General features: G+C 37.5%; 2 protein-coding genes across 5 annotated transcripts in view; one reads left to right on the top strand and one right to left on the bottom strand.

The window, feature by feature from the left end:
* KMT2E (lysine methyltransferase 2E) overlaps positions 1-24,447 on the bottom strand; it is a 97,755-nt gene extending 73,308 nt beyond the window's left edge. For 2 of the 4 annotated variants that reach the window (XM_032643934.1, XM_032643936.1), the window contains exons 1-2: positions 24,116-24,447; positions 2,500-2,572 (exon numbers count right to left, since the gene is read on the bottom strand). The gene's annotated coding sequence lies outside the window, so the exon portion shown is untranslated. The remainder of the gene's footprint in view (positions 1-2,499; positions 2,573-24,115) is intronic. The other 2 variants (XM_032643937.1, XM_032643935.1) reach the window with 2 other exon arrangements.
* On the top strand, positions 20,032-25,359 carry LOC116759809 (protein no-on-transient A-like). The gene is made up of 2 exons (XM_032643958.1): positions 20,032-24,714; positions 24,927-25,359. Exons 1-2 carry the CDS (start codon positions 24,121-24,123, stop codon positions 24,978-24,980), a joined length of 648 nt encoding a protein of 215 aa, XP_032499849.1. The 5' UTR covers positions 20,032-24,120; the 3' UTR covers positions 24,981-25,359.
* Positions 25,360-26,437: the final 1,078 nt, after the last annotated feature.

The raw sequence follows: 26,437 nt of genomic DNA, 5'->3' as shown, positions 1-26,437 counted from the left end.
TACTCTATTGTTTATATATTTTTTAAAAAATCTATTTTATTTGTAATAAAGTCAATTGTTTTATAGTGGTTGTCATTTTCCATACTACATAAATACATGTATATGGAGGGAGTTTATTTCTCCAGTTTTCTCCCATGAGTTAATGATCCCTAGCACAGACAATCAGAAGAGAAATATACTTGAATATTTTTAAATATTCTTGTCATATACTTGAATACTTATTTTTAAACAAACTTACCATAGTAACAAAAACATATTCAGCTTCCATATCAATTCTTCTAATCTAAATTCACTGTTTAACACCTGCTATATGTACTATATGTGAAATATCTACTCGAAATATTTTCAGCAATGATACAGTACAACTCGGAACAAAGCAGACAGAGATAACCATATAAACAAGAGAAACAGTCAATGTTGTCCCGCTCAGGTTATACCTGAAATACTGAAGAGAAGTGTTTCTTCAAATAGCAATTCTTATATTTACTTTTAATTTTTACAAGTAAGCTTGAGAATATCTACTCAGGTTAATTCCTATTTCACAGATGATGCAGACTGCGAGCTCATATCTTATGGGAAAAAAATACCAAAATATGGAAATAACGAGGTAACAGTGGTTTGAATTCTCCAAGAAAACGAGCCTTTACTTTTAAACCATGAATAACTGGGGGAGAGCTACTAGATTTCAAGTAGTAGCTTGAATACAAAATAGTACAAAAGTAGTACAAAAGTACAAAGTAGTACAAAAATATACAATAACAGGCAATTGCACTTAAAAGTGAAAAACATGAGCATTGGAGCCTATCTCTCTCTAACAGCAGATGTGTGAGCTAGGCAAGTAATTTAACCACTCTAAGCCTCAGTTTCCTTGTTTATAAAATGGATATATATCCGCCTACGATTTCTGTGAAGAAAATGAAATAATGACTGTAAAGCATTTCATACACTGCATTATGCATATTTAGCAATCAATAAGTGGTAGTCACATAAGAAGAGTTGCTCTTATTTCATAACCAAAAAACTGTGTGGATAAAAAAACTCTTTAGCTCTCATTTAAAGAGAATCTTCTAATAGTTTTTGAAAATAAAGTATGTAATTATGGTTCTCTATTTGCTACGATTTTACAGTTTTCACCAAATTAAAATCATCCTCTTAAAAAAAAAAAACATTCTCTAAAAACAATTAAAGCAGGGTGAGAAAAAGGAAAAACTGCCCTACCTCCTTTTCTGCACCTGCGACTGTTTTAGAATTACTAAAAAAAGTATATTTTTACTATACTTTTTTTTTACTAAAAAAAGCTATATTTATTAACCTGCACAAAGCTATAAAATTATGAAATTAGATTCTAAGTGACAACATGCAAGCAACATATAAATCAAATGTTATTCTGTATTTCTTTAAAATACTGAAAACTTGGACCTAAGAACAGATAATTAAAATTAAAAAAAAAAATTCTCCTCCTGTTGGTACCATCTAGTTGGTAGAAGTTTTCTTTAGCTCAGCTTATCTTAACATTAGACTCATAGGAAATCTTATATTTTAGGTATATGTTGTTAAATATTTAGTTGTATGTTTTTTCTTAAAACCAGAGGCAGAAACTAGAAAGCAGAAGTCAAATGATTATGTATTCTTTTAGGTAACTGAGTAATGTTTCCAACCTAAAACAATTTATTTGAATACGTATTTAATAGTGTCCCCCATCTTTATATAAATATACAGTCCTCAATAAACACTATATTTCAGCTGTTTTTAAATAGCAGTGAAGAGCTTGCCATAAGCTTATTTCAGACAATGGCTTATATTTTTGTGATTACTGCCTGTCTCTCAAATCCTGCACAGTGCGTAGAACATAAAAGGCACTCTACAAAGAACTGGTGAATGAATTAGAGCACCCGGAATGAAACTGCAGTTCTGGCCTCATTAACCAAATGAGTTGTCAACCTATACAATTACGCGCTATAAAAACAACCACGTGACACCTTTTCCAGAAATGCATCTCTCATCTAGAATCACAGAAGCTCATCCCCAGGATAACAACTCATCATCACATCTGTAACCGAACCACAGACTCTGAGTTTGATTCAGCAAACAAGATGATCTCACAAATTTACTCACAAGAGGTGAGAAGGCAAGAGGTCATATCTATTGAGACCATAAAGTGGCAAATATTTCACTATATTCATTAATATCAAAAACTCCATAGCCAGAAAACTCACACTGTTTAAAAATCCAGCTGATACTTAAAGTATAAATTCATTAGGGTCTTTAAAAATAAGAAAAAAAGAAAGGGAAAGACAATGTAGTAAACAGAAAAGATGTGAGCTTATAACATAGGCATAACTAGAGAAAAACAATTCAACACCATACAAACAACTACCACAAAGCTTTCATATCTTACATGTGAACAAAAAACTGGTTATACAACTGGCAAGCAAAATATATACAAAATACATTGAGAATAAATGGCAGCCATTAAAGAAATAATATAAAAGGAAATACCATGAGATGTCTGGTAAATCTGAGGTCCAAGAAAGAATAAATGTCTTCACAAAACCTGCTATCCAGAACAGACCTAGAAACCAAGTGAACACAGGAGTATTGAGCTGTTTATAAATGGCATAAAATTATAGGTATTGATACTTCTAACATGGAACCTAAAATCAAAGGGACTCAAATAAAGATAGCAGCTGATTCTTTTTTTTTTTTTTTTTTGCAGTACGCAGGCCTCTCACTGTTGCGGAGCACAGGCTCCGGACGCGCAAGCTCAGCCGCTCCGCGGCATGTGGGATCTTCCCAGACCGGGGCACGAACCCGTGTCCCCTGCATCAGCAGGCAGGCTCTCAACCACTGCGCCACCAGGGAAGCCCAGCAGCTGATTCTTAAAAAAATAAATTTATTCTTCACTCTTTTATACAAATGAATGTAAACACAAGTAAAGGAAACAATGCTAAATACCAAATCAAACTGGAAAGAAACTGGGAAAACACGATATTAAAAACAAATTTAGGGGAATTCCCTGGTGGTTCAGTGATTAGGACTCCGCACTTTCACTGCTGAGGTGTGGGTTCAATCCCTAGTCAGGGAACTAAGATCCCACAAGCCTCGTGGCACCGCCAAAAAAACACACAAAAAAAACAAAAAATACAAAACAAACAAAAAAGAAAACAAACAAACAAAACAACCCCACAGATTTAGCAGAGGCAATGATACCAAAACAAAACCAAACAAAACCCTAAAGTAGGAAAAACGAGATAAAAGGCAAGAAGGAAAAGCAATTAAATTAGAAAACAGTTTATCAGAAGAACTGGAAAACTGAGGCTGCTTTTAAGACCACATTAAGAAGTTCAAAAAACAAAAAAATACCACTGAAAAGATAAATATGATACCCAAAAGGCAAAAAAGATGAAAATATGAGGAAAATTTTTTTTCTAAAATTGCAAATAAAGGGCCCAACCCAATTTAACATAATCTCTTTGAGGAAAGGGTCATTTATTATTACCTTGCAATCCTTAATAAACACCTTACAAAGAGCTCAATAAATATTTAATATTAAATCCATGTTTACATTTTGGACATATAACAAGAGATAAGCAGGTGAATCTGGGGCTGAATTACTAATAGAAATGAAACAAAGAAACTTGAAAGAAGTTGTGAGGTACCACATAACTGAGATTTTCTTATAAATCAGAAATTAAACTGCCCTCATTAATCATTTATAATTTTAATTTTACTTATAGCTGTTGACTAAGGTATAACAAAAAAGGATACTAGTTAATCAAAATCTATTACCAAGTTACTACCTACGAAACTTTGGTCAACTCATTTCACTATTCTGGGCTTCAACTATAAATGGAGGCAGGTTAGGCTGATGATCTTACAGTTTAAATTTTACAATCACAAGTACATTAACAGATTAGTCCTGATAATCAAAATGACAGATAAATATCAGATTCTAAGAAGAATAACAGAATGAATTATGTATTTCTCTAACTGGGTTAATGTTAGTATTAGCCAGTGCTTTATAAGCACTTACCTGATACTCAAACGTCCCCAAATAGAGGTTATAATAATAATGATGATAAATACTGCTTACAATGCTTAATCCTCACAATGAGCCTATGGCATAGGTACATTTATTACCCCCTCTTACAGATAAGGCAGAGAAGTTAAACTTTTCCAAAGTTCCATAGCTAATAAATAGAAGAATCAGGTTTTGAACCCTAACAGTCTGATTCCAGAACCTACACAGTAGTTTCCCTGAAATTAAAATTTGCCAGATGGTTGGTAAAATAAATAAAATAAAATCCAGAATTTACAGTTAAGGGGGAAAAACTGACAACTGCCTCTCTCAAAAAGAGGAGAAATTAAATAACTACATAACTGTTTCACTGCAGAACGTATGGACTGCATTCATTCTGGCACACTAAATGAAACAACAGTAACAAAACCTACTTTGCTCCTCCCTGAAACCTAATCTACTTAATAAACCTACATGCATTCCACAGCAATGCATTAAAACACTACAAAGTAAGTAAAGATGCATGGGCTCAAAGTCTAAAATTTGCATTTAAAATATTTCAGGGACAGTGCAAAGCACATACTCAAAGGATAAAAATATTTAAATTCCCTATCATTTTTCAGGAACAAACAGATGCCTTGCTAGTGAATTGAAAGCAACCCAAAAGTTAAGGGAACCAGGCTTCAAATTTGAGATTACTAATATATACGTAAGTATACTCAATTCCTTACATAGAACTATTTGTTAAGCAAAGACCACCTATCTAACCAGTTGAATTTTTTTTTTTTTTTTTTTTTTTTTGTGGTACGCGGGCCTCTCACTGTTGTGGCCTCTCCCGCTGGGGAGCAGAGGCTCCAGACACGCAGGCTCAGCGGCCATGGCTCACAGGCCCAGCAGCTCCGGATCTTCCCGGACCGGGGCAAGAACCCGTGTCCCCTGCATCGGCAGGCGGACTCTCAACCACTGCGCCACCAGGGAAGCCCTAACCAGTTGAATTTTAACTTGAGTATCCCTTTGATAACCATTTCATTCCTAGAGATAAAGAATTTCACGAATTCAACTTACACTATAATCTTTTATAGCAAATAAACTCTCTATTGAAAAAAATCTTTCTTCTGGTAGTCAGGATTAATGTTGATGGACCTACATGAAAAATGGAAACCTATATATGAAATTCAATGTTCAAAACACACAGTTTCTGGTTCTATACAAGAGTTCCACAGTTTCACCATATTTTAGTACAATTCCAACCACTAGTACTAAATTCAATATCAAAATAGCAATGCTTCAGTTTTAACACTCTGCCACCTATTAATAATGGTTACTTATTCTCTTGAAGCCTTAGTTCCTCATCTGTAAATAGGAATAATCATAAAACATATTTCTGAATTGTTTCAAGGAATCTGTGTGCCACTCAGTTAAGTATTAGCTATGATAACCAGATAACAATTCTGGGAATTAAATATTTAGGAAAAGTCCTTAAAAAGATGAGTATTGGACCATATGGTATCACTTATGACATCACTGGAATCTAAAACATGATACAAATGAACTTATTTACAAAACAGAAACAGACTCACAGACATAAAAAACAAATTTATGGTTACCAAAGGGAAAGGGGGCTGGGGAGGAATAAATTAGGAGTTTGGGATTAGCAGACACCAACTACTATATATAAAATAGATAAACAACAAGATCCTACTGTACAGCACAGGGAACTATATTGAATATTCTGTAATAAACTGTAACAGAAAAGGAAAAAAAAGTATTGGAGAACAATTCTCAGCTATTATACTTGTAAAAGTCAAGTAAACTATTAAGAATTTCTGATCTATTCTAGAATCCATTCTTGTCAGTAAAGGAGAAAGGATGCTTCTGTGTTGGACTGCAAATCAGAGAATGTGACAGAAGTAGCTTCACTTAAAAAGGCAACAGCCAGGGACTTCCCTGGCAGTCCATCCACTAAGACTCCACGCTTCCACTGCAAGGGGCCCGGCTTTGATCCCAGGTTGGGGAACTAAGATTCCGCATGCTGTGTGGTATGGCCAAAAAAAGAAGGGAAAAAAAAAAAAAAAGGCCAACAGCCAAACCTCTTTATTATAAACTCTAAACATACTGTTTCGATTATTTTATTAAAATAAAAACAGAGTAATGGTTAAAATAACTAGGGCATCAGGCCCTTGAAATCCTTTTTACAGAATTTTTGTCAAAACAAGATTGGCTCTAGTAAGAGTAAATTCTTTAAAGAATAAGCCAATGCCAACCCAACAAGCACTAAACCACCCCTATACAGTTAAGAATGAGTCATTTTCCCAGATCAGCCAGTATTTGGCATTACTTCACACTGGCCTACCTTGCAACCCAGTTTACCTTATCTTCAGCTCACTAGAGATTTGATATTGTAATCAAAATAAAGTATCAAGAAGTACAACCTTAAAAAAAATGAATACAAAGAGTGAGGCTTAGTGTAAAATTTGGTTGATAATGATGTGCCAATGTTGATTCATAGAATTTAACAAATGTACCATAATGATGAGAAATACTGATGGTGAATATGGTATTCTGAACTGTTTGGCATCATATAATGGGGTACCACTCTAACAGGGTTTGGGGAAGCTATGCTGAACACCAATTCTTCAACCTGTCAAAGTACTGGTACACTCCTCCATTACCACCCCAAAACAACCTTGAATTAAAATAATTAATTTCAATACTATCCAGTTTTTTAATGCACCACGTCATTATTTTAAAACAGTATTCATCATTCCCTAAAGTGTTGGAGGTCACTAACCTCTGGTGTAAAATCTAATAAAATGCAGCCTTTGAAGCAATTCAGTGATTGGTAACTGGTTAGTCTCTGGGTGCAAATGTACAATTTCTGTTTCTTACACACACAAACTATTTTTAGAATGAGTTCAGTCTTTGTTCATACCCGACTACGTAAGTAACAAAAGTGATTTCATTCTAAACAGTTACCTATTCCCACTTTCTACTTGCCATGTGGCCCACGACTATATGTCGTAGAATGTACGGCTTGATATACAAACACAGAAGAAAAAGAATCTTCAAATTTAAGAATTTCACCTTCCCAATTCCTTAAAATCTTACTTTTATGTACAAAAGTAATGAGTACTGTAAAGCATAACACCACATAACTTCAGTGGGTTCTAAACCTTCCTTTAGTTAAAAAAAAAAAAATTGTTGTCTACATGAGCAATTTTTAAACTGTGCTCCCAACAGTCCTAACAGAGTTGGGAACTGAGATAATAAAAGAAAACAGAGTCAGGGAAGTTAACAAAAGAAAATGAGAGACAATATGCTCTGTAGATTTAAAAGGAAAAGTCTGAAGCTGCATGTTCTATGGGGTAGCTACAAGTGAGAAAATAACATTAAGTGGAACACTACTTAGCATTATAAAGGAATGAATTACAGATACATGCAACACCTTGGATGAATCTCAAGGAAACTGTACTGAGTGAAACAAAGCCAATCTCAAAAATGTCACACATACTGTATAATTTCATTTATCTAACATTCTTGAATGACAAATTATAGAAACAGAGAATAGTGTGGTAGTAAGAGTGCAACACCAGGGATCCTTGTGGTGATGGAACTGTTCTGTATCGTAACTGTGGTGGCGGAGATACGAACCTACATATGATAAAAATGAAAAGAACTATATACACACAACACACACACAAGTAAAACTGGGGAAATCTGAACATAATGGGTGAACTGAATCAATGTCAATATTGTGGTCATATTGTGCTACAGTTTTGCAAGATGTTACCACTGAGGGAAACCAGGGAAAGGATACAGAATTTCTATTATTTCTTACAATTGCCTCAAAATTAAAACTTTTAAAAGTGACATTAAAATTGTGGCCTTCAAACTCTGACTATTGATAGAAATTTTCCTACAAATAAAATCTTACACAAAAATCTAATCATCTATTTTTATTCTAGGATTAAAAAAACGTTTTAATCTCCTATGCTTTTCCCAGTAATTGCTAGTGTCAACTTTAAATGTTGTGTTAAGGAGGCTACAGCCAGATACAAACGGGAGATGGCCCCAGTGATTAATGATATTTGCTAATGGGCACAGTAGGCCCATTATTTGCTTTTTTACTTCATTATTTGCTATGTCTGCAGTTAAAGAAGGTGGCAAGGGAATGTCCCTGCCTGAACATCCTCCCACCTACCAGTTAAGTCCCATTAAAAACCTAAGAATTCCTTGAGAATAGTTTGAAAATCATTGGCTAAAAGAAAATACTTACTGACTCAACATGTGACATAAAAACCTTATCGCACTGGTGAATTCTCTTGTCCAAAAGCAAAAAACAAAAACAAACAAACAAACAAAAACACAGTCTTCCAAAAAGTAGTGTTAAAACATTGTAATTAAAAATCAAACAAAATCAACAATAAAAATCCTGCATTTATCTTTTAGTCACTCAACCTATACAATCAAGCTGGTTCATTCTTGCCTTTTTAGCCTTCAAATAAGTATGTCACCAGGAAAGGGCATACTTTTTGACTGAAACAAACTTGGCAATAATTTTATTCTCTCATTCTTGATTCTAATCTCAAGCAAAATAATGTCCTCACTCTTCAGGATGAACTAAGTATTCCTTCTATCACTATTTTAATCATTTCTTTTAGTCTGAACCTTGAATCCTCTCATTTCCCTATAGAAAAACAATGTGCATCAAATCTAATTAATTAATAGGATTTAAACAAATCTTTCTGATCCTACTGTCTACATTTTCTTATCTCAGACCTAGGCTACCAGAATAAGTTTCTAAGTAGTCTCTCGCCCTATTCTGACTTGACCTTTAAACCAGTGGTTCTCAAACATAGATCCACAAAATGCCACTTTTAATATACCTGGGGTTAGGGGCTGAAAATAACAGATTCATAGGCCTTACCCTAGAGATTCTGATTAAGTACGTCTGGGATGTGGCCTGGATGTCTTAAAAAAAAAAAAAAGAAGAAAGACATTTGCTCCAGTGCTCTATTTTAGAACACTTGCTGAAACACTGAATATACTTCAAAGCCCACTAGTTTCCTAATTTTGCCCTCTTCAAAAAAGCATAATAGCAGGCTTCCCTGGTGGCACAGTGGTTGAGAGTCCGCCTGACAATGCAGGGGACACGGGTTCATGGCCCGGTCCGGGAAGATCCCACATGCCGCGAAGCGGCTGGGCCCATGAGCCATGGCCGCTGAGCCTGCGCGTCCGGAGCCTGTGCTCCGCAATGGGAGAGGCCACAACAGTGAGAGGCCTGCGTACTGCAAAAAAAAAAAAAAAAAAAAAAAAAGCATAATAGCTCACAGTAATAACAGGTTCCTAATCTTGGCATTATCAGGTTACCCTGTTCCATACTAATATCCCAATATATAAATCCACTGATTATGTCAGTCTTTTTGTGATTGTTGGCATATCCTTGTTCATTCTCCTTCAAGTTTTCAAAAGTCATTTTCCTCTATTTATATCCATCCCACTGTATAAATAAAAATCTTATTAAACCTTCGAGGATTGTTCAAGTACCAGCACTTCCTTGAAGCCTCAACTTCCCAACTTTGACATCTCTGCCACAAAACTAGCTTTCAGATCTCCAGCAGATCAACCTCCTGAGCACTGTTTCCTTATCTGCAAACAGAAATTTGACTACATTAACTCAAAAAACTGTTAAAGCTGTAAGGCCTCTTATATACTAATCTGTTCCCTTCTTAACTTCCCAAAGAATATATTAGTTACATTTTTTTAACCACTGGTTTATATTTTGACACACTTTTTGGAAACAAATGTTAGATATACAGCTTCCACAAATAGATCATCTACTTCACTCTATATAGCAAGAACTGAAATATTTATATATTAGCTCTCAAAGCTTGGAACATAGTGGCTAAGATACCACCTAAGTTATTCTTGCTTAAACCACACTTTCTTTAACACATTTAATCCTCTCCTCTCCTTTTAGATGAACGTGAACATACCTTGAAAAAAAACAAAAAATCTGCCATTAAAGAATGTTAGTGACTGATTTCCTTTTGGAACCTTTTTTTAATTGCTTCCTTCTCCCTTATTACTCTAAAATCTGGTTGTCCTTTAAGGCTCAATCCTCCCCATTATTAGTCTCCACCAATCTTGGATATAACCATTAATTCCTGATTTCCTATTCCTAGCCATCTACAAGATATATATCTATTCAAATACCTGCCATCACTACAAAAATCAAACTGAATCTTTTTCACACATCTTCTTCCATTCCATTTTTTATTAGTACCCTTTTCTCCCAGTTCTCTTTTTAATCGTTCTTTTCTCTAATCTATTACATTTGGTCACCCAGTCTTCTGTGCCTCCCCAGTGTTTCAGATTCACTCTTTCTCAATTTCTGTGGCCTCCACCACGATCTTCATCATCTGAATAATTTCCAACAATCAACATCTCTTCCAGCTTATCACTATCAAGTTCTGAGTACTTTGTCTCCAAACAATGGAAGAAATCTTGAGTGTTAAGCATTTCTCCCCCCAGACTATGGCAACTATTCTTTCAAAATATAATGAATTCAAATTCATTCATTTAACATACTTATTGCGCATATACTATTCCCTAGATACTGTTCTAAGTGCTGGGGAATGAGCAGTGAACAAAATTAAGCTGCCCTTCCTTCTAGAATAATGAAAACAAAAACAAAAATAAACAAACGGCACCTAATGAAACTTAAAAGCTTTTGCACAGCAAAGGAAACCATAAACAAGGCAAAAAGACAACCCTCAGGATGGGAGAAAATTAAGTTGCCCTTAAGACACCTCAAATGAGCTATGACAATCTAATATAATCAAGGGTATCTTAGAATAGTTTTCTTAAGTAACTGCCTTGGATTAGTAATTTGTGTATTCTCATTACCTTGCCAAGAACTAGTCCTTTTTAAGGATCAGTGGAAAGCTATGATGATTTTCAAATGACTTGAATTAAAATTCTTGATCAGTCACTCTTTAGCTATGTGACCCTCAGTCTCTCTAGGCTTCTCATGAAAAATGGGTAAAAGATCTACCTGTAGAGTTGCTGTGCAGAGAAAATAAGATATGTAAATACACTGTAGATACTCATTTATGGATGTCAGTGTTGCGCCTCTTAGAATTAAAGCTATGAAGTTTATATTTTCCAATCCAAAGATAATTTAATCAATTCCAGTCAAAATATTGTTGGCTACCAAGGACATACAAATGGTGAAAGAACACGTGAAAGAACAAATGGTTAAAGAATATATCTGTTTAAAATATTTACTTTTGGGCTTCCCTGGTAGCGCAGTGGTTAAGAATCCACCTGCCAATGAAGGGGACACGGGTTCAAGCCCTGGTCCAGGAAGATCCCACGTGCCGCGGAGCAACTAAGCCAATGTGCCACAACTACTGAGCCTGCGTTCTAGAGCCCGCGAGCCACAACTACTGAAGCCCGTACACCTAGAGTCCGTGCTCCACAACAAGCGAAGCCACTGCAATGGGAAGCCCACGCACCACAACAAAGAGTAGCCCCCACTCGGCGCAACTGGAGAAAGTCCATGCGCAGCAACAAAGACACAACACAGCCAAAAAATAAATAAATAAATACATTTAAAAATTTACTATCAAATCTTAAGTCTAAAATAAGAGTACTTTAATTTCTAAGTATCTAACAACCTACAAAGTCAGCAAGAGACCAAAATGAATAAAAAAAGGAAAAATACTTTCCATGTTTAAACCGTTTACTTTTATGGAATTTTTCCCAGTCCTTTGATCCCAGGGCTTACAGTATTCAAAGATCAGCTTCCCCCTCTTCATATGTTAATATAAAAACAAAAACCAAAACCTAGAAATGGAGGACTGGTGTATTACTACTAGAGTTGAAACTTAGAGAAAAAGTCTATGCATCTTACTCAAAAATGAATTATGGCATTAACAGATCTAAGTCTCTATTAGAAAAGCTTTTAGAGGCATATAATCACTGAGAAATTTTACAATAAAGAAAAAATAAAATGTCAAGAATGAAGTTGGTAGATACAACGAGTTCTATAGTGACCAGTATATTTGCTATAAGACAGGCTGCACCCACTTTCACTTTCAAACTTCATTGTAAAGACCTTTATGTGAAGAGATTAAATGAAAAATAATCCACATGTACTGAGCTGACCAGCCACTCTTATAAAAGTCATTTGAACATGAAGAAAGAAGTTGCTGTGTGAAATCAGGGACCGAATTAGAAATACTTTTGCCCAAATCCATAATGAACAACTTACTTCAATCTATAAGAAGCATAAAACTGGAACTTCTTCTAAGTGATAGTTTAGGCTATACCAGCAGAATGTCTTCTGAAATCTCCACCATGACTCCAGATTAAATTTAAATGATAAATATCACAGCTTCTCAGATACTCTCAAAGTAAATACACAACAAAAGAACTTTCGTGTTTTGGCACAACCACACCACATCCATAAAATCCGCCAGTTTTAACACGAAATTAAAAAATCATGCAGTTACTACATTAATGTATAACTAAAAAGTTACTACTAACATAGAGCAACTAGGTTACAACATACCAATTACAGGCTGAAATTTGAAAATGAAACAAACTGATCCCAGGTATATTAGCCAACACAATCATCAGCTACTTCCCTTAGGAAATATGTGCAAGATCAGCAAGCCAAAATTAGTAGCTACCATGATGCTTCCACATAGAGGGCATTCAACTATCTGCCACTAAATGAATCTAATATATAATACTATCAGAGTTAGAAAGGTCCTAAAGAAGAGTACAATTTAAATCTCACAAGGTAACAAAGGCTATTGGATCTTAACATATCAATGTATCTGTTAAATTCTAGAGACAAATGAAATCTGTCATTTCATCTAGGTAGGGTCATATAAACCCCATTGGACAAACCTGAGTCTAATTTTGAAAGAACATTTTTAGATCTACAAGATACTAAATGAAAAAAGAAAGTTACAGAATACAGTTAAGATCCATCCTGTTTTGGATTAAACATTGAAATCTGGATTTATATACAAAAAATAGGGACTAGAAGTTTGAGTTCATCAAAGTCAGTCATTTAACATGGAGAATCACGAAAAAATTATATATAAATATATATTATTATAAAGACCGTATTTTTAATTTATAATATCATTCATCAATATTTTGGTGTCAAGCTAAAATATTTTTTGAATATGGCTCCCCTAATTCATATTCTGGGTTCTCATTCTTGTAGAAACCATATCTATAATGTATTACCTATGGTTTTTGGTTTTAGATTATTCCAAGGTAAGAAATCACCTAGACACTTGTGCAGCAGTGTGAATGTAGACTTCCTTCTAGATTTTTTCTTATTTTTCCCCATAATCTTTTTTTTTTTTGTGGTACGCGGGCCTCTCACTGTTGTGGCCTCTCCCATTGCGGAGCACAGGCTCCAGACACGCAGGCTCAGAGGCCATGGCTCACGGGCCCAGCCGCTTCGCGACATGTGGGATCTTCCCGGACTGGGCACAAACCGGTGTCCCCTGCATCGGCAGGCGGACTCTCGAGCACTGCGCCACCAGGGAAGCCCCCCCATAATCTTTTAGTTGTCTTACCAATACCTAACTTGACAATTTTCTTCAGCAATTAATTTGCCTTTATCAAGTTTTCCAAAGCATTTAACTTAGTTTTCATTTAAACAACTCTCTCTTCACATTCATTATCTCTGTTTTATGTAATACCTAACTAATATAAACACAAGACAAGCACAATGGGATTAGCCAATTTGGGAACAAACATGACTATTGTGAACATTCAACTCAACTAGTGGCAGCAGCACAGAGTAGTTTATTTACATCATTCAACATGTAATGGGCATCCGTAGTTTTTACAGAAGGAATATTAATCCTGAAGGTTGGTTAAATGAAGGTTAAAGAAACTTCTACAGCATCTACATAAAACACCAAAAGAAAAATACAGAAATTAGAAACAGTCATCACCTCAGCATAAGAGAGAAGCTAAGGATGGGAGTCAGAGACTCACTTTTTTCCTGAAACAACTATAGCAGCAACAACTTATAGAGCTTACCAAGATTTTATACGTATTAACTCACAGAATTTCAAAACAACTCTATATCAACTATATTCCAATTAATAAAAAAGACTCTATAAGATAGGCTCTATTATTATGTTCATTTTGCAGATCAAGAACCTAAGGCACAAAAAGGTAAGTAACTTGCCCAAGGTCACATAGGAGTACAACTTAGTTTGAATGCAGTCAAATTAAAGCAGCGTGGTGGTTCTAGAGTTTCTACTCTTCACCCCTCTGTAATACTGCCTCTAAAGAAGTACTGAGTTCTTTTAATAAGCATATATTAATTACCTTCATAATCCTAACAATTTTAAGGAGTAAATAAGCATGTCCTAATATATCACTCCCCAAGGGTAATTTTTCAGTGGCTCTTCCATAAAAGCCACTCTTTTATCCTGGCATTCAAGACTCACCACAACTTGATCCCAATTGGTACTGCTATAATTCCAATCCAAGACTCTTCTAGAAACCAAGAGATCATCTTGAATTGGGATACAGAAAAGCACAAAATATAGAGTCTGTCACATGACATTGCACAAAGACCAGCATTTCCTCATTTAGAGAATCCAGAAGCCTGGCTTCTCAAGAGAAGAGTCAGCATGGTTTCAGCAAGGAAAAGTATAAAGCACCAAGCATCAGGATCTAAATTTTAATTCTTGATCAACCATAATCTAATATGATCTTGGGAAAATTATTTAACCTCCCTGGGGCTGAGTCTACCTGTAATATAAAAGAGCTAAAATAGTGTAAAAATCAGCTGAGACTAGTACTCAAATGCAAATTCAAGGCCCCTCCAGATGTGATTATGTAGGTCTGGAATGGGGCCCAAGAATGTACATTTTAATAAGCACTCCATGTAAATGATACATGTGGTCCCTGGGCCACAATAAGAATATTTAAACAAAAGATCTCACAAACCAATTAAAACTCTAGTTTCTTAACTTTAGTCAATAGGGTGCTACTTTACATGTCCAGATTGGGGGTTTGGGCCTAAAAGAAAATCCTCTAATTCATCATGGGACTTGTTTTTGCACCTTTCCCTCTATACTTTTTTAAAACAACGGGCTAAGATTTGGTAATGCTACAAATTGAACTTTCCTTCTCTTAAGATACAGTTGGATACAGTTGATTCAAATGAGTTTTAAGTCAACAAAGCACCTGTAGAATGCTACAAATCCACTGTATCATCTTGTTAATCCTCACTATTCTCAAATATGATCATCTTAATTTTCTCAAAAGGGAATTTAAGTTTTACAGAATAAAATCTCCACTCTCTAAGTATTCACAACACTTTTCTTCTACCAGTCCCTCTAAAAATTTCCCAAGAAATTAAATTAATAATTTTCATTCAATATGTTACCCAGGACCTAAATCAGTATAACATTCAAATTATCATCCAAATTCACTACCAATATTTTGCTATCAATGAAAGGAAATATGCCAAATTGATAAAAGTGTCATCACAATGTAATTAAAGTCTGAATATGTGTTTTGCTTCTTATCCCTTTCTTGTTCTTCTGAACTTCTTTACAATGGTATGTATTTCTTTCATTACAAGGTTCCAAAAATCATACACCGCTTTGACCTAAGGGTTATAGATGTTTGATGCTCTGCTGTATTACCAGCTTACCAACCCCTTTTTAAAAAGCATTGACTTGTGTATATGGGAAAAAAGAACCTGTCTCAATGATTTCAGGAAAAAATATTTTAACTTTAAAAAAATTACTTGAAGAATTTTTTTAATGGAAGAAGGGAAATAGCACCACAATTAAAATATGTATTTTTAGCCTTGTGTTAGAAATCAAACTGCTAGCATTAGTAACAAATCATAAACCTAAACAACTGTTAAAGGCTCATTTAGCAATAATTCTAAAAACTGAATGAGGAATTGGAACTACATCATTTAAAAATTTTTTTAAAAATCTAAGTACTTAATTTCTGTGTTCTGAATTTCAAATTAGGCTAGATTCAAGAAACTCTTTTAAATCCCATTTGTGTGGAAAACCGTGCAGGAATACTATTGATACTATCTAAATTATCTACACTTTTCTTCCTTAAAATTCACTTATTTGTTGTGATTACAAAAGCAACCTATATGCGTTACAGAAAAACCAAAATGGAAAAAGAAACTCCCACAATACCAATTACCCAAAAACAAACCGCTGCTAAAAACCTTGGTAAATGTGCAGTTACCATAGTAAAAACTTACTCAGGTAAGAATCATCAATAGACACTAAATCTAAGAGAGGAAAGTCTCATGAGGAACAGGATATTTACACAATTTCAAAATATCTCCCCACAAATTACTTAATAATGGCAAAATGAGAAACAGTAACTATACAATGGAGAAACTCCTCAATACCTCTACCAAGCAATCAAAACGAACATACTGGTAGTGGGCAAACATCAAGTGCCTCCAGATGAGAGAAAAACACATATTACTTATCTAGTGTTCCAGCCCAAAATGTAAAATCTGAATTTAATTATGAAGAAAACTTAGACAAACCCAAACTGAGAGGAACTGAATAAATTTCTAGCCCACCAATGCTATGACAACAGACAGAGGAACTCTCTTTCAGACTACAGGAAACTAAAGAGACCTAAGAACTAAATGCAATCTACGATCCTGGATTAGCTACTGTACCAGAAAAAAATACTAATAAAGGGCATAATTGGGACAACTGATGAAAATGGAATATGGACAATAATCTAGATAAAAGTATTACACGCATGCTATATTTCCTGAATTTAACCACTCTGGTTACCTAAGAAAAGATGCTTGTTCTTAGGAAATGCATACTTAAGTATTAAGGGCTCTAAGAGGGCATGATGTATGCAATATACTCTCAAATGGTTCAGAATTTTTTTTTTATACGTACAGAGAGAACAGTATGTAGTGACAAAATATTAAAAATCAGGGGATCTGGGTGAAGAATATAAGGCAAGTTTATACCATTCATGAAACTTTTCTGGAAGTTTGAAATTATTACAAAATAAAAAATTAACACCTAAAAAAAACCCCTGTTTTTTTGGAAACACTGGTCAACATTCATATATATTTATATATATATATATATATACCATATTTGCATTTTTAAGCTAAAAAATAGAATCATCATTCGATACTAATTATTTAGTTTTAGAGGCCCTCCAAGGTATATCTGAGTATCTGCGGGGAAAAAGGCAATTATTTTCAGATGAATTAGAGGCGCTTTTCTTTTGCTCTCCATACAAGGAAACTACTCCCCCCCCCACACACACACACTCATATCTTAAATACTCACCCCACTACCATCTCCTTAACCAGTCACAGCTAATTAGAGGGATCAAGATGGAGAATACTGGTTCTCTGACACCTTGCCAATTCCTGTGAGGCCCAACTGTACTTTTTCAAATAAGTTCTGTGAGATTTCCCTACAGCCTTATAACAAATCTTTTACTTTAGCTACTTGGAGCTGATTTCTGTTCCTTGCATCCAAACAAATCCGAAAACAGTAGGCTTTTGAGAAATAGAAACAAATGGTGCAAGGGAAACAGGAGCTACTCAAATTAGTGTTTTGTCTGTGCCTCAAAAATAGTGTTTAGGTAGGGGTTTAATGCTAAAATGTAATAAGGCTGTGTCAAATTCAACCAATTATGCAGCTTCATTTAAAGAGAAAAGCAAATAATTCCAAAAGGAACAATCTTACTTTCTCAAGAAGAATTACAATGTATCAGACCAACCGGAGACCCTACTGCCCGCCCATCAATTTATGGCTACCAAAGTATCTTCCCATCTTGAGACTCCCCTGGTGGGGCGGGGTTAAGAATCCACCTGCCAAAGCAGGGTACACAGGTTCGATCCCTGGTCCAGGAAGATCCCACATGCTGCATAGTAACTAAGCCCATTCGCCCCAACTACTGAACCTGTGCTCTAGAACCCACGAGCCACAACTACTGAGCCCACGTACGCCTAGAGCCCGTGCTCCACAACAAGAGAAGCCACCACAATGAGAAGTGCACACACAGCAATGGAGAATAGAGAAAGCCCACACATAACAAAGAAGACCCAACGCACCAAAAACAAGTAAATGAATTAATTTTAAAAAAATTTTAATCATCTTTTGCCACATGATTAAAGATGAAATGGGTTTTCAAATTCCTGAAACTTGTCTTTCTTTAAATGACATACAAAATAAGAGGAATGCAAGAGGTCTCTCTGTAAAATCAAAAATAGAAACTATGACCTCATTATTAGTCTGTGATATAAGAAAAAGTATTAGAAGGGCTTATCTTTCTCACAGATAGTCTCCTGATATGTGAACTTTTGAAAAAACAAACCTGTGTTTTCCAGACAGTATCTTAAGTGATAATGGTTAATTTCTACCACATTCCTCACTTTTTGCCAAAAACCACTGACACTAGGCTTTACCTAATTCTTACACCAAACGGTGAGAAAAATGGAAAACATATAGCTCTAAAGTTTAAACTTATTTAAATTAATTTATCATGGAAAATTTTGTTAAAGTCTTTAAATAAAAATGTTTTAAGTACTTTTTGAAAATAAAACTCAAAAAAGATTTTAAAAAGTTTTTAATTTTCTGGTCTCAGATAAAATGTTAGATAACATAATTATGTGAACTTGAAATTATCTTATAAATACCACAAACCAAAACTAACTCAATCCCACTGTTATATTACTTAGCTTCTGCCACAGGCTCAGACCTTAAATGGTGCACCCGTGTTGGTTATAACACAGGTGTGATTACTCAATATTATCTTTCTCAATAATAAACCTCAGGACCAAGAATGTTTATACGTTTGGATTAACTAAACTGCGCGATCATCTAAGAGTTAGTAGAAAATTATCTCTTCTCCAGTTGTATAAAGAAAGCTGTACTTATCATTTTGTATCTCATGTTGACCTGTATATAGGTCCTTCCTTAAACCCAGATTTCACATTTGAGATAGTTTTAAAATGCAAAAATAGGTATTTTAATTTAAAATGATTGACAATTATTTACTCATTAAATTATAAATTATTTACTCATTATTTTAAAGCATAATGTCTGTTTTGATGGCATCTTAATGCAACACACCAAAGAAGACATCTGTGACTGACCTGTTGCATGGAAAATGTCCAACGTCCCTAAAAGCTTAAATAGGTTTGATAAATAACCAAATGAGATTTTCAACAAAGGTATAAAACATGGCTTTCCTACACAATTTAAAATAAAATTTGATTTATGAGCTATCCACAAGAACTGAACTGATATCAAGCAAAAATACATACCAAGTAAAATATAAAACTATCTTCTTGATTCTGATTTAAGTAAAAAGCGTCCTGGTTACCAATGGTTAATAAAAACCTCTCATATTCTTAAAGATACAAGTTAAGATCTAATTAACCTAGTCTGAGTCACTACCATTTGATTTTTACTGTGGCACTCATCATAAGTGCTCACAATAACAGAAAACAATTTCTTTTGGTCAACTCCTACCTCTTTACAAAATACTCATCCTTAAATTGCAATGGCAAGACTGTTACCATTAAATACTGTCTACTTCAAAACTTTAGTGCACTAAAAACAATTTTCAACCACAAATATTGCTCTTCCATATTAAATAAATTTTTAGGTAATACAAAAATATCTTTTTCGTTCAATATTAAGGAAAAAGGGTGGGATAGGGAGGGTGGGAGGGAGGGAGACGCAAGAGGGAAGAGATATGGGAACATATGTAAATGTATAACTGATTCACTTTGTTATAAAGCAGAAACTAACACACCATTGTAAAGCAATTATACCCCAATAAAGATGTTAAAAAATATATATTAAGGAAAAAAATGAGGCTACTCCCAACATTATTATAAAAGAGGCAGTAAAAAAAGAGATAGTAAGCCACTCCAATTTTAAACCCAGCCTACAAACTGAATAACATTTACACAGCAATATCTCAAATAGTATCTGTCTTGTTATTTTGCCAGTCAACACAAAAAATAATTTTATCACAAAGAATAATTCTATATTCAACATTAAAAAGTAAATCTCACAGAATACATGTATTTAACATTTATTCTCACACATGACAAGGAACAGTCCCTGATCACCCTGAATATGAGATGTAAATGTGTTCACTTAACAAAAGCTTTAAATTGAACAAAAAATTGGGCACCTACTATCTGCTGAGAATGAATCCTTTGGAGATAGAAGCTATTTTATATATTATTAAAATATTTTTTAAAAAATAAACATAATGTCTCTTAAGAAGATTCCATACTAATATTCCTTAAGCAGTTTTTTGATAGCTCTTCAAAGTCCTGTTGATTTTATACAATACTTTAAATACACAATGGTAGTATACATTTTAAGTCCCAGTAGTAACTTCCAGAAAAGAAGAGCTGTTAGGATTTATAAAATACATTTAAAAAAATAAAACCATAACCTTCTTTAAGAGTTTGATGCATAAAAATGGGCCATATTATTCTTAGAAATAAGAAACCAATTTAATAAGTTCTAATTTCACTAAGACCACTACAGTATATATTGAGAGGAAGAGTTTCTCCTAACTTATTAATTGGCTTTTTGCCTCACTTCCTCATTTTTAGATTCAAGAAATCCTAGAGCTTACTGCGGTATATATGGTAAAAATTCTCCGGCTGGAAGTAGTGAGGAAAACAGATGAGGCAAAATTGTAGAAGAGTTATCAGAGACCTAAAGACTTGAAAAGAAATGAGAAGTCCTGTAAAGGTTCTAAACTTAAACTGAGATCGATGGGGTCCTGTAACTTATACTGACAACAAAAGGGAAGCATGATCAAAATGTGGTCTCTAAAATTTGCTCTCCAATTACATTATGATCTTCTACAAATCCACTTAAACAGATAAACAACTAATCCCTCAAATTCAGCTATTCTAAGAACAAAGACCATTTGACTAGTTTTGCCCCAAGGCACCAAATGTTTCAAAACTCTCTGGGAACAAAAATTATGCCTCACCTTTTAATAAATTTGCCTTGACAATCCAAAACATAGATAGTCAATTGGGGTATACATGAATAAAAAGCAAACATTTACAACCATGTTATTTATAAAGTGCAATATACAAAAAATAAATAAAAAGCCAGACTCACTTTATAGGAACCAAAAACATACCAATACAAACAAAAAGAAACAAACGACAAAGCAATGAAGCAGGCCAGTATGAAGAAAGCTCGTACGAGTGAAGGCAGCTTTTCTTATAATTTCTAACTTGATATTGTTTGTTTGAAGCCAAATAAATCCAAATGCCTTATAAGTCTAGACATGAGCAAGGTCAAGATCAACAAAAACATGCATATAAACAGTGTTCCCTCCTCTGGCTATATAAACCAAGTTTTCCCAAGAGTATACTAATTACCTACATTAGATAGTAAGTTTAAAGTACCAACCTTCTGAATCACAGATCTTAACCACTTAGTCTATAAAATAAATGTACAATCTTTACACAGCAGTTAAGGATCTGAATTATATGATCAGTCAGAGCATATGACAAATGAGTACTGACCCCAAGTCCCTACACAAACTTTTCCACCACCCACCAACACTTCATCTTACAAAATATTTCAAAGATTCTAAGTAAAGTTGTATGCTCAGTCTTCCATGATAAAACTCCCTAAGCCGGTAACTTCTACTATTATTTTGTAAGTTAGAAATTTTTCATCAGTCTAACTCATATATGAACTTCATAAATCTCTTATTCCACTGTAAGTATTTTAGAGCAGAATTTACAATGAAATAAGAGAATCATGAAAGGGTGTATCCTCTCCAACCTTTTTAAGTACTACTGGATTGAAAGGCACTCATCTTCCAGTTGCTCCACAATCACAATGGTCATTAAATGCCATTAACAGCCCACTCCTAGCTCACTGCTTACTTCAGGCCAAAAAAGATCAACTTCCCACTACAGAGATGAATTCTAATCATTCACACTTTAAAAAATAAAGTTAAATGACGTCATTTAATTTTCTGCCCCAATCTGTAAGATTTTGAAAATAGCATAAAATGGATTCAAAACCCTGTTATGATATGGCTTTTATTTAAAGTCTATTAAAACAGACTAAATTCCACATCCCATAACGGGTACATAAACGGGCATGTTTGGGAAGGAAAAATATCAAGAGCTAGAGCCTTACTTTTTTACTTACATAATTATAACAGAATGCTGTAAGACAACTGTAAGGGAGCAAAGCATGCAGCTCCACTTTATCAAATACACAACTTACAAAATTCCTCAGGAATGCTTATATATATGGGAAAAATGGATGCCAAATATAATAGTGAGAAGAACAAGCATCTCCACACCCAGTGAAGTAACAGGTTTAGGCTTGTTTGTACAGCTCCCTAAAAATCTGAAAGATTACAAAAACCAAAATTCACAAAATTGGTCAGAAGTTGGATGGGAAACGTTCCACTCTAGTCTAAAATGCCTAATCACACAAAATAGGTTGCACTTACACACTTACTAAACATTTTAATTTACTTTGGCTTATTGAATAAAAGACTCTTTGGATTAAACCAAACAAAAACTATTATTTGCCCCTAAATAATTTTTTTACTATGTAAGAGCACCTGGCCTCACTACTGAAATTTCTATTAAAAACACCTGAGTGTTTTTATTTTTTCAAAAGTGGTGTCATTTTATTTGCCTCTCAGGAAAAAGCCATAAAATTAATCAACTAAGACACAGCATTGTAATTTGCAGTAAAATCAACACATCTCTGTAAACGGTTTGGGGAAGAAAAAAAGCCCAGCCTTTTCATGTAAACATAATAAGCCTGTAATATGCTGCAGACAAACGCACTGCAAGGGGTGTGGAGGACCCGAGCTGATTAGATTACCACAACATCAGCCTGGGGCCGCCATTTTTAGAATCTGTAAAGGACAAAAGAGGGAAATTTCACTTTTTACTGCCCGTCTCAGAGATTAAAGGAAAAAATGGACTGTTTTCCAATTAGGTATTGATGTCTCCACCCCAGAGTTGAATGCACCTCACTTAATTCTCTTCAAGGTCTCCAGAACTCCAAATACCTTACGTTATTCACATCTCTAAAAAGGGGGGAAACAGGCAAAACGGGGTTTACTCTATAGCCACTCTAGCGATTTCCCTTTGCCTTGAAACTGCATCGTTCTTAAGACAGAGTCTAGCAAGAACGGATCTCAACGGAGCTAAGGCCGGTGGAAGAGAGCCCTCCGGATTGTTTTCTCTCTCCCCCTCCCCCGTTTAGCACAGTGAACCGTTTGTTTCTCTTCTGTGTCTGCTGCCACAGTGTTTGTGCCAATCCCTTGGTCAAAATCAGCTTCCCTGAAATGTGCCATATTGTGGCTTCTAAGCCTCCGCTACAGTAAAGGACGGCGATAATGCAAGAGAAGGGGGGGAGGAGACTGAGAAGGCTGGGTACTGGGGTGACCACCTCAGGGGCGGTTTTACCCTCTCCTGGAGAGGATGAAGAGCTGTCTCGTTCTCCCACAAAGGGAGATACCCAGGGCGTTCTTTCCACCCCCTTCGTATTTATGAGAAAATTAAACCTGAGACTGCCAGGCAAGAAATGGAAGCAGCAGAAGAAAATGGGGCCTAGACGGGTTCCCAGCACCTGAACGAGATGCGGTAGAGGACAGGGAGAGCTGGCAGCTCCTGGGACCACTTCAACACAAACCCTACTAACAGTCACAAGCCTCCCTCCTCACACAAGCGGCCCTAACCCGCAGCCAGCGAGGAGCGCGCCCCCTCCCTAACTCCCACTCTCAAGGGGGTTTAACTGCCAATTTCCCCTTCCCCAACCCTAAAACCCGCCATAATGTTCCCTTTCTAGGGACAGAGAAGATAAAGGATAAATTCGATTCAAACAACCAACGTCTTGCCCCCGCCAAGACACCTGAGAGCCAACGTCGACCCCCCCCGCCGGAAAGATAAAGATGCGAAAGCCCCCTACCCCTGGAAACACACGTCCCTCCACCCCGCAAACCCCATGAACTCCCAAGGAGACGACAGGCACTGACCTGTGATGTTCACACACCAGACACCCGAACCCCGTTATTTGCTCGACCCCCAAGGAGTCTGTCCACACCTCCGCGGTCGGACGACCCCCCGACAGCAGCCACTGCGGACTCAGGACCCGGCTCCACACACCCCCTCCCCAAACAGCAGCTCGCAGCCTCTTCACCAGCAACCGCGGAGTAGGGGAGGGGGCACCGAGAAAGTCAACAGGAACGCAGAGGCGACGGCGAGGCTGCTCAAGAGTGTCTATGCCCCCTCTGTTGCCGCTCCCGAACTCAGGTACCGTCTCGGACTCGGCCCCCTGCGCCCGCTCAGTGTCACTGCCTCTCGCTCTGGGAAAATGGCGGCTGACGGCGGCGGCGGCCGCGGCGGCGGCGGCGGCGGCGGCGGCGGCGGCGGCGGCGGCAAGTGCACGGGGCCCGCCCGCCCCGCTCCGCAGGGGCAGAGGGGGAGGGGACGAAGCTGTCCGCCGCCATTTTGCTTGTGGGCTGCTGCCCGCCGTTCCCTCTCCACCGCGGCTAGAAGACAGCCAACTGGAGGCAGAGCGGTGGACAGAATCTCCGTCTATTTCACAACAGATGCAGTCAACAATGCACCGAAGGTTTGGGAAAGTTTCGGTATTTGATGGGATTGGTTCTTTATCCCCTTTCCCTGAGTAGCCCTCAAGTCTGGATATCGGTGAGCTTGGGCGCGCCACTGCTGGGTGGAAGGATAATGATTGGAGGCCCTGGAAAGACACCCCACCCCATGCACTTTCTCCCACTCCCAAAACCACCTCAGCCCTGGTCTGCCCTTCTCCCTCCCCCTCCTCAGTCTAGCCTCCAGCGCGGGATGAACTCGGTTGGGGTGTCACTCGACGCCCACTAGGGGCTGAGGCGGTTCCAGTGCGCAGGCTCCGAGCACCGGATAAAAGCGGAGCTGGCGAGTCCAGCGCCGTCTCGATGGAGGAGCGAGAAACGGAAGAGGTCAGGGGGAGAAGCAGCAGGAAAAATACAGCCACCGTCAGCGCCGCCTCCCTGCCACCGTGTATCGGGGTAAAAAGCTGCCGTTGCCGTCGGTGCAGTTGCCGTCTGTGCCTCCTACTTTGGCCCCGGGGAAGGATTTCCCCGCCGGCGGGACAATGTGCGGGGAGGGGAGCGGGAATTCCTTTATGCGTCGGTGATTAAACGAGGGAGGGTCAGAGAGACGGTTATCTCGAAGAACAGAGGGGCAAGCCAAAGAATAAAGGGTTTCCCCAGTAAAATAACACGGTGATTGCGGCTCCTGTTTTCGGGGTCTTTCCCCGTAATGGCGGTTTCCGTCTTCTAGCTCCACAGCCTCCCGGAGCGCTTGGTAAGCGGAGTCGGGAGAGGCAGAGGCGGTCCGTGCAGCCAATCAGTGCCCGAGGTGTTCTGTTGGGCGTGTCGTGATTGGCTAGCGGTGACCTCATGCTGCAGCAGCGGGCGGGGCCGGAGCCGTCGGGGGAGGCTGTTGCAGAGAGAGAGCAGTGACGATGGTGTTCATTGCTGCCGCGGCCGGTATGGAACCCAAGCGGTGGCGAAGGGAATCTCAAGGCTTTTCCTTGACTGTTTTCTCCTGTCCCTGCGCGAGGTGAGGGCCCCGGCTCGGCCTCTGCGAAACTTCGGGGTGCTGGCGTGGACGAGGAGACACCAATTTTCCCATGACTTTAGTAACTGCGTCAGGGCAAGATGGCGCTGGGTCTCCTTGGGGCGCGGGGGGAGAGGCACGTCCACCGCCGCCGCAGCGCATGTGACCGGGCTGCATTCCTGTGGGGTTTGGCTCAGACCCAGGTTGGGGCGGGGGAGGGGAAAGGGCTGGGGCGGAGGAGACTGTGGTGCGGTCGGCGTCGGCCGCCTGAAGAGGAAGAGTTGACTGTTGAGGGCGCTTCGCCTCCCCCATACTGCTTATAAGAGCTGCGGCTCTCTGGGAAAAGCCCCCGGAGGGACACTCCTTAGGGCCTGTGACGGCTGTTGGTGGAGGGGAAGGTTTGGCGCCCTATTTTCTTACCTGCCTTTCTCCTTGCGAGGTGTATTTACTTAAGGTGGCTGGTCCCTAATGTGGGAATCGGAATCAACCGTGAGTCCCGAAGGGCCACTGGACTGAGTAAAAAGGAGAGTCTAGTTCCTGGGCCACGGCGCCGAGGAGTATCGATTATTTTCTGAGAAAACGTAAAGTTTCTCAGATCCGAATGGCAAAATATTCCCTAAGTTTGGAAACAAGTGTAAAAGGCCATAATACCCAGGAACACTTTTAGTCACCTAAAACAAGAAACCAAGGAGTGTATCATCTGAAATTTGAGGGGCCCTCTTCAAACTTGTCTTTTC

The sequence above is a fragment of the Phocoena sinus genome, chromosome 9, assembly GCF_008692025.1.
Source record: "Phocoena sinus isolate mPhoSin1 chromosome 9, mPhoSin1.pri, whole genome shotgun sequence".
Taxonomy (NCBI): Eukaryota; Metazoa; Chordata; class Mammalia; order Artiodactyla; family Phocoenidae; genus Phocoena; species Phocoena sinus.
The sequence above is the reverse complement of the archived record's forward strand: the minus strand, read 5'-3'. Positions and strand labels throughout refer to the sequence as shown.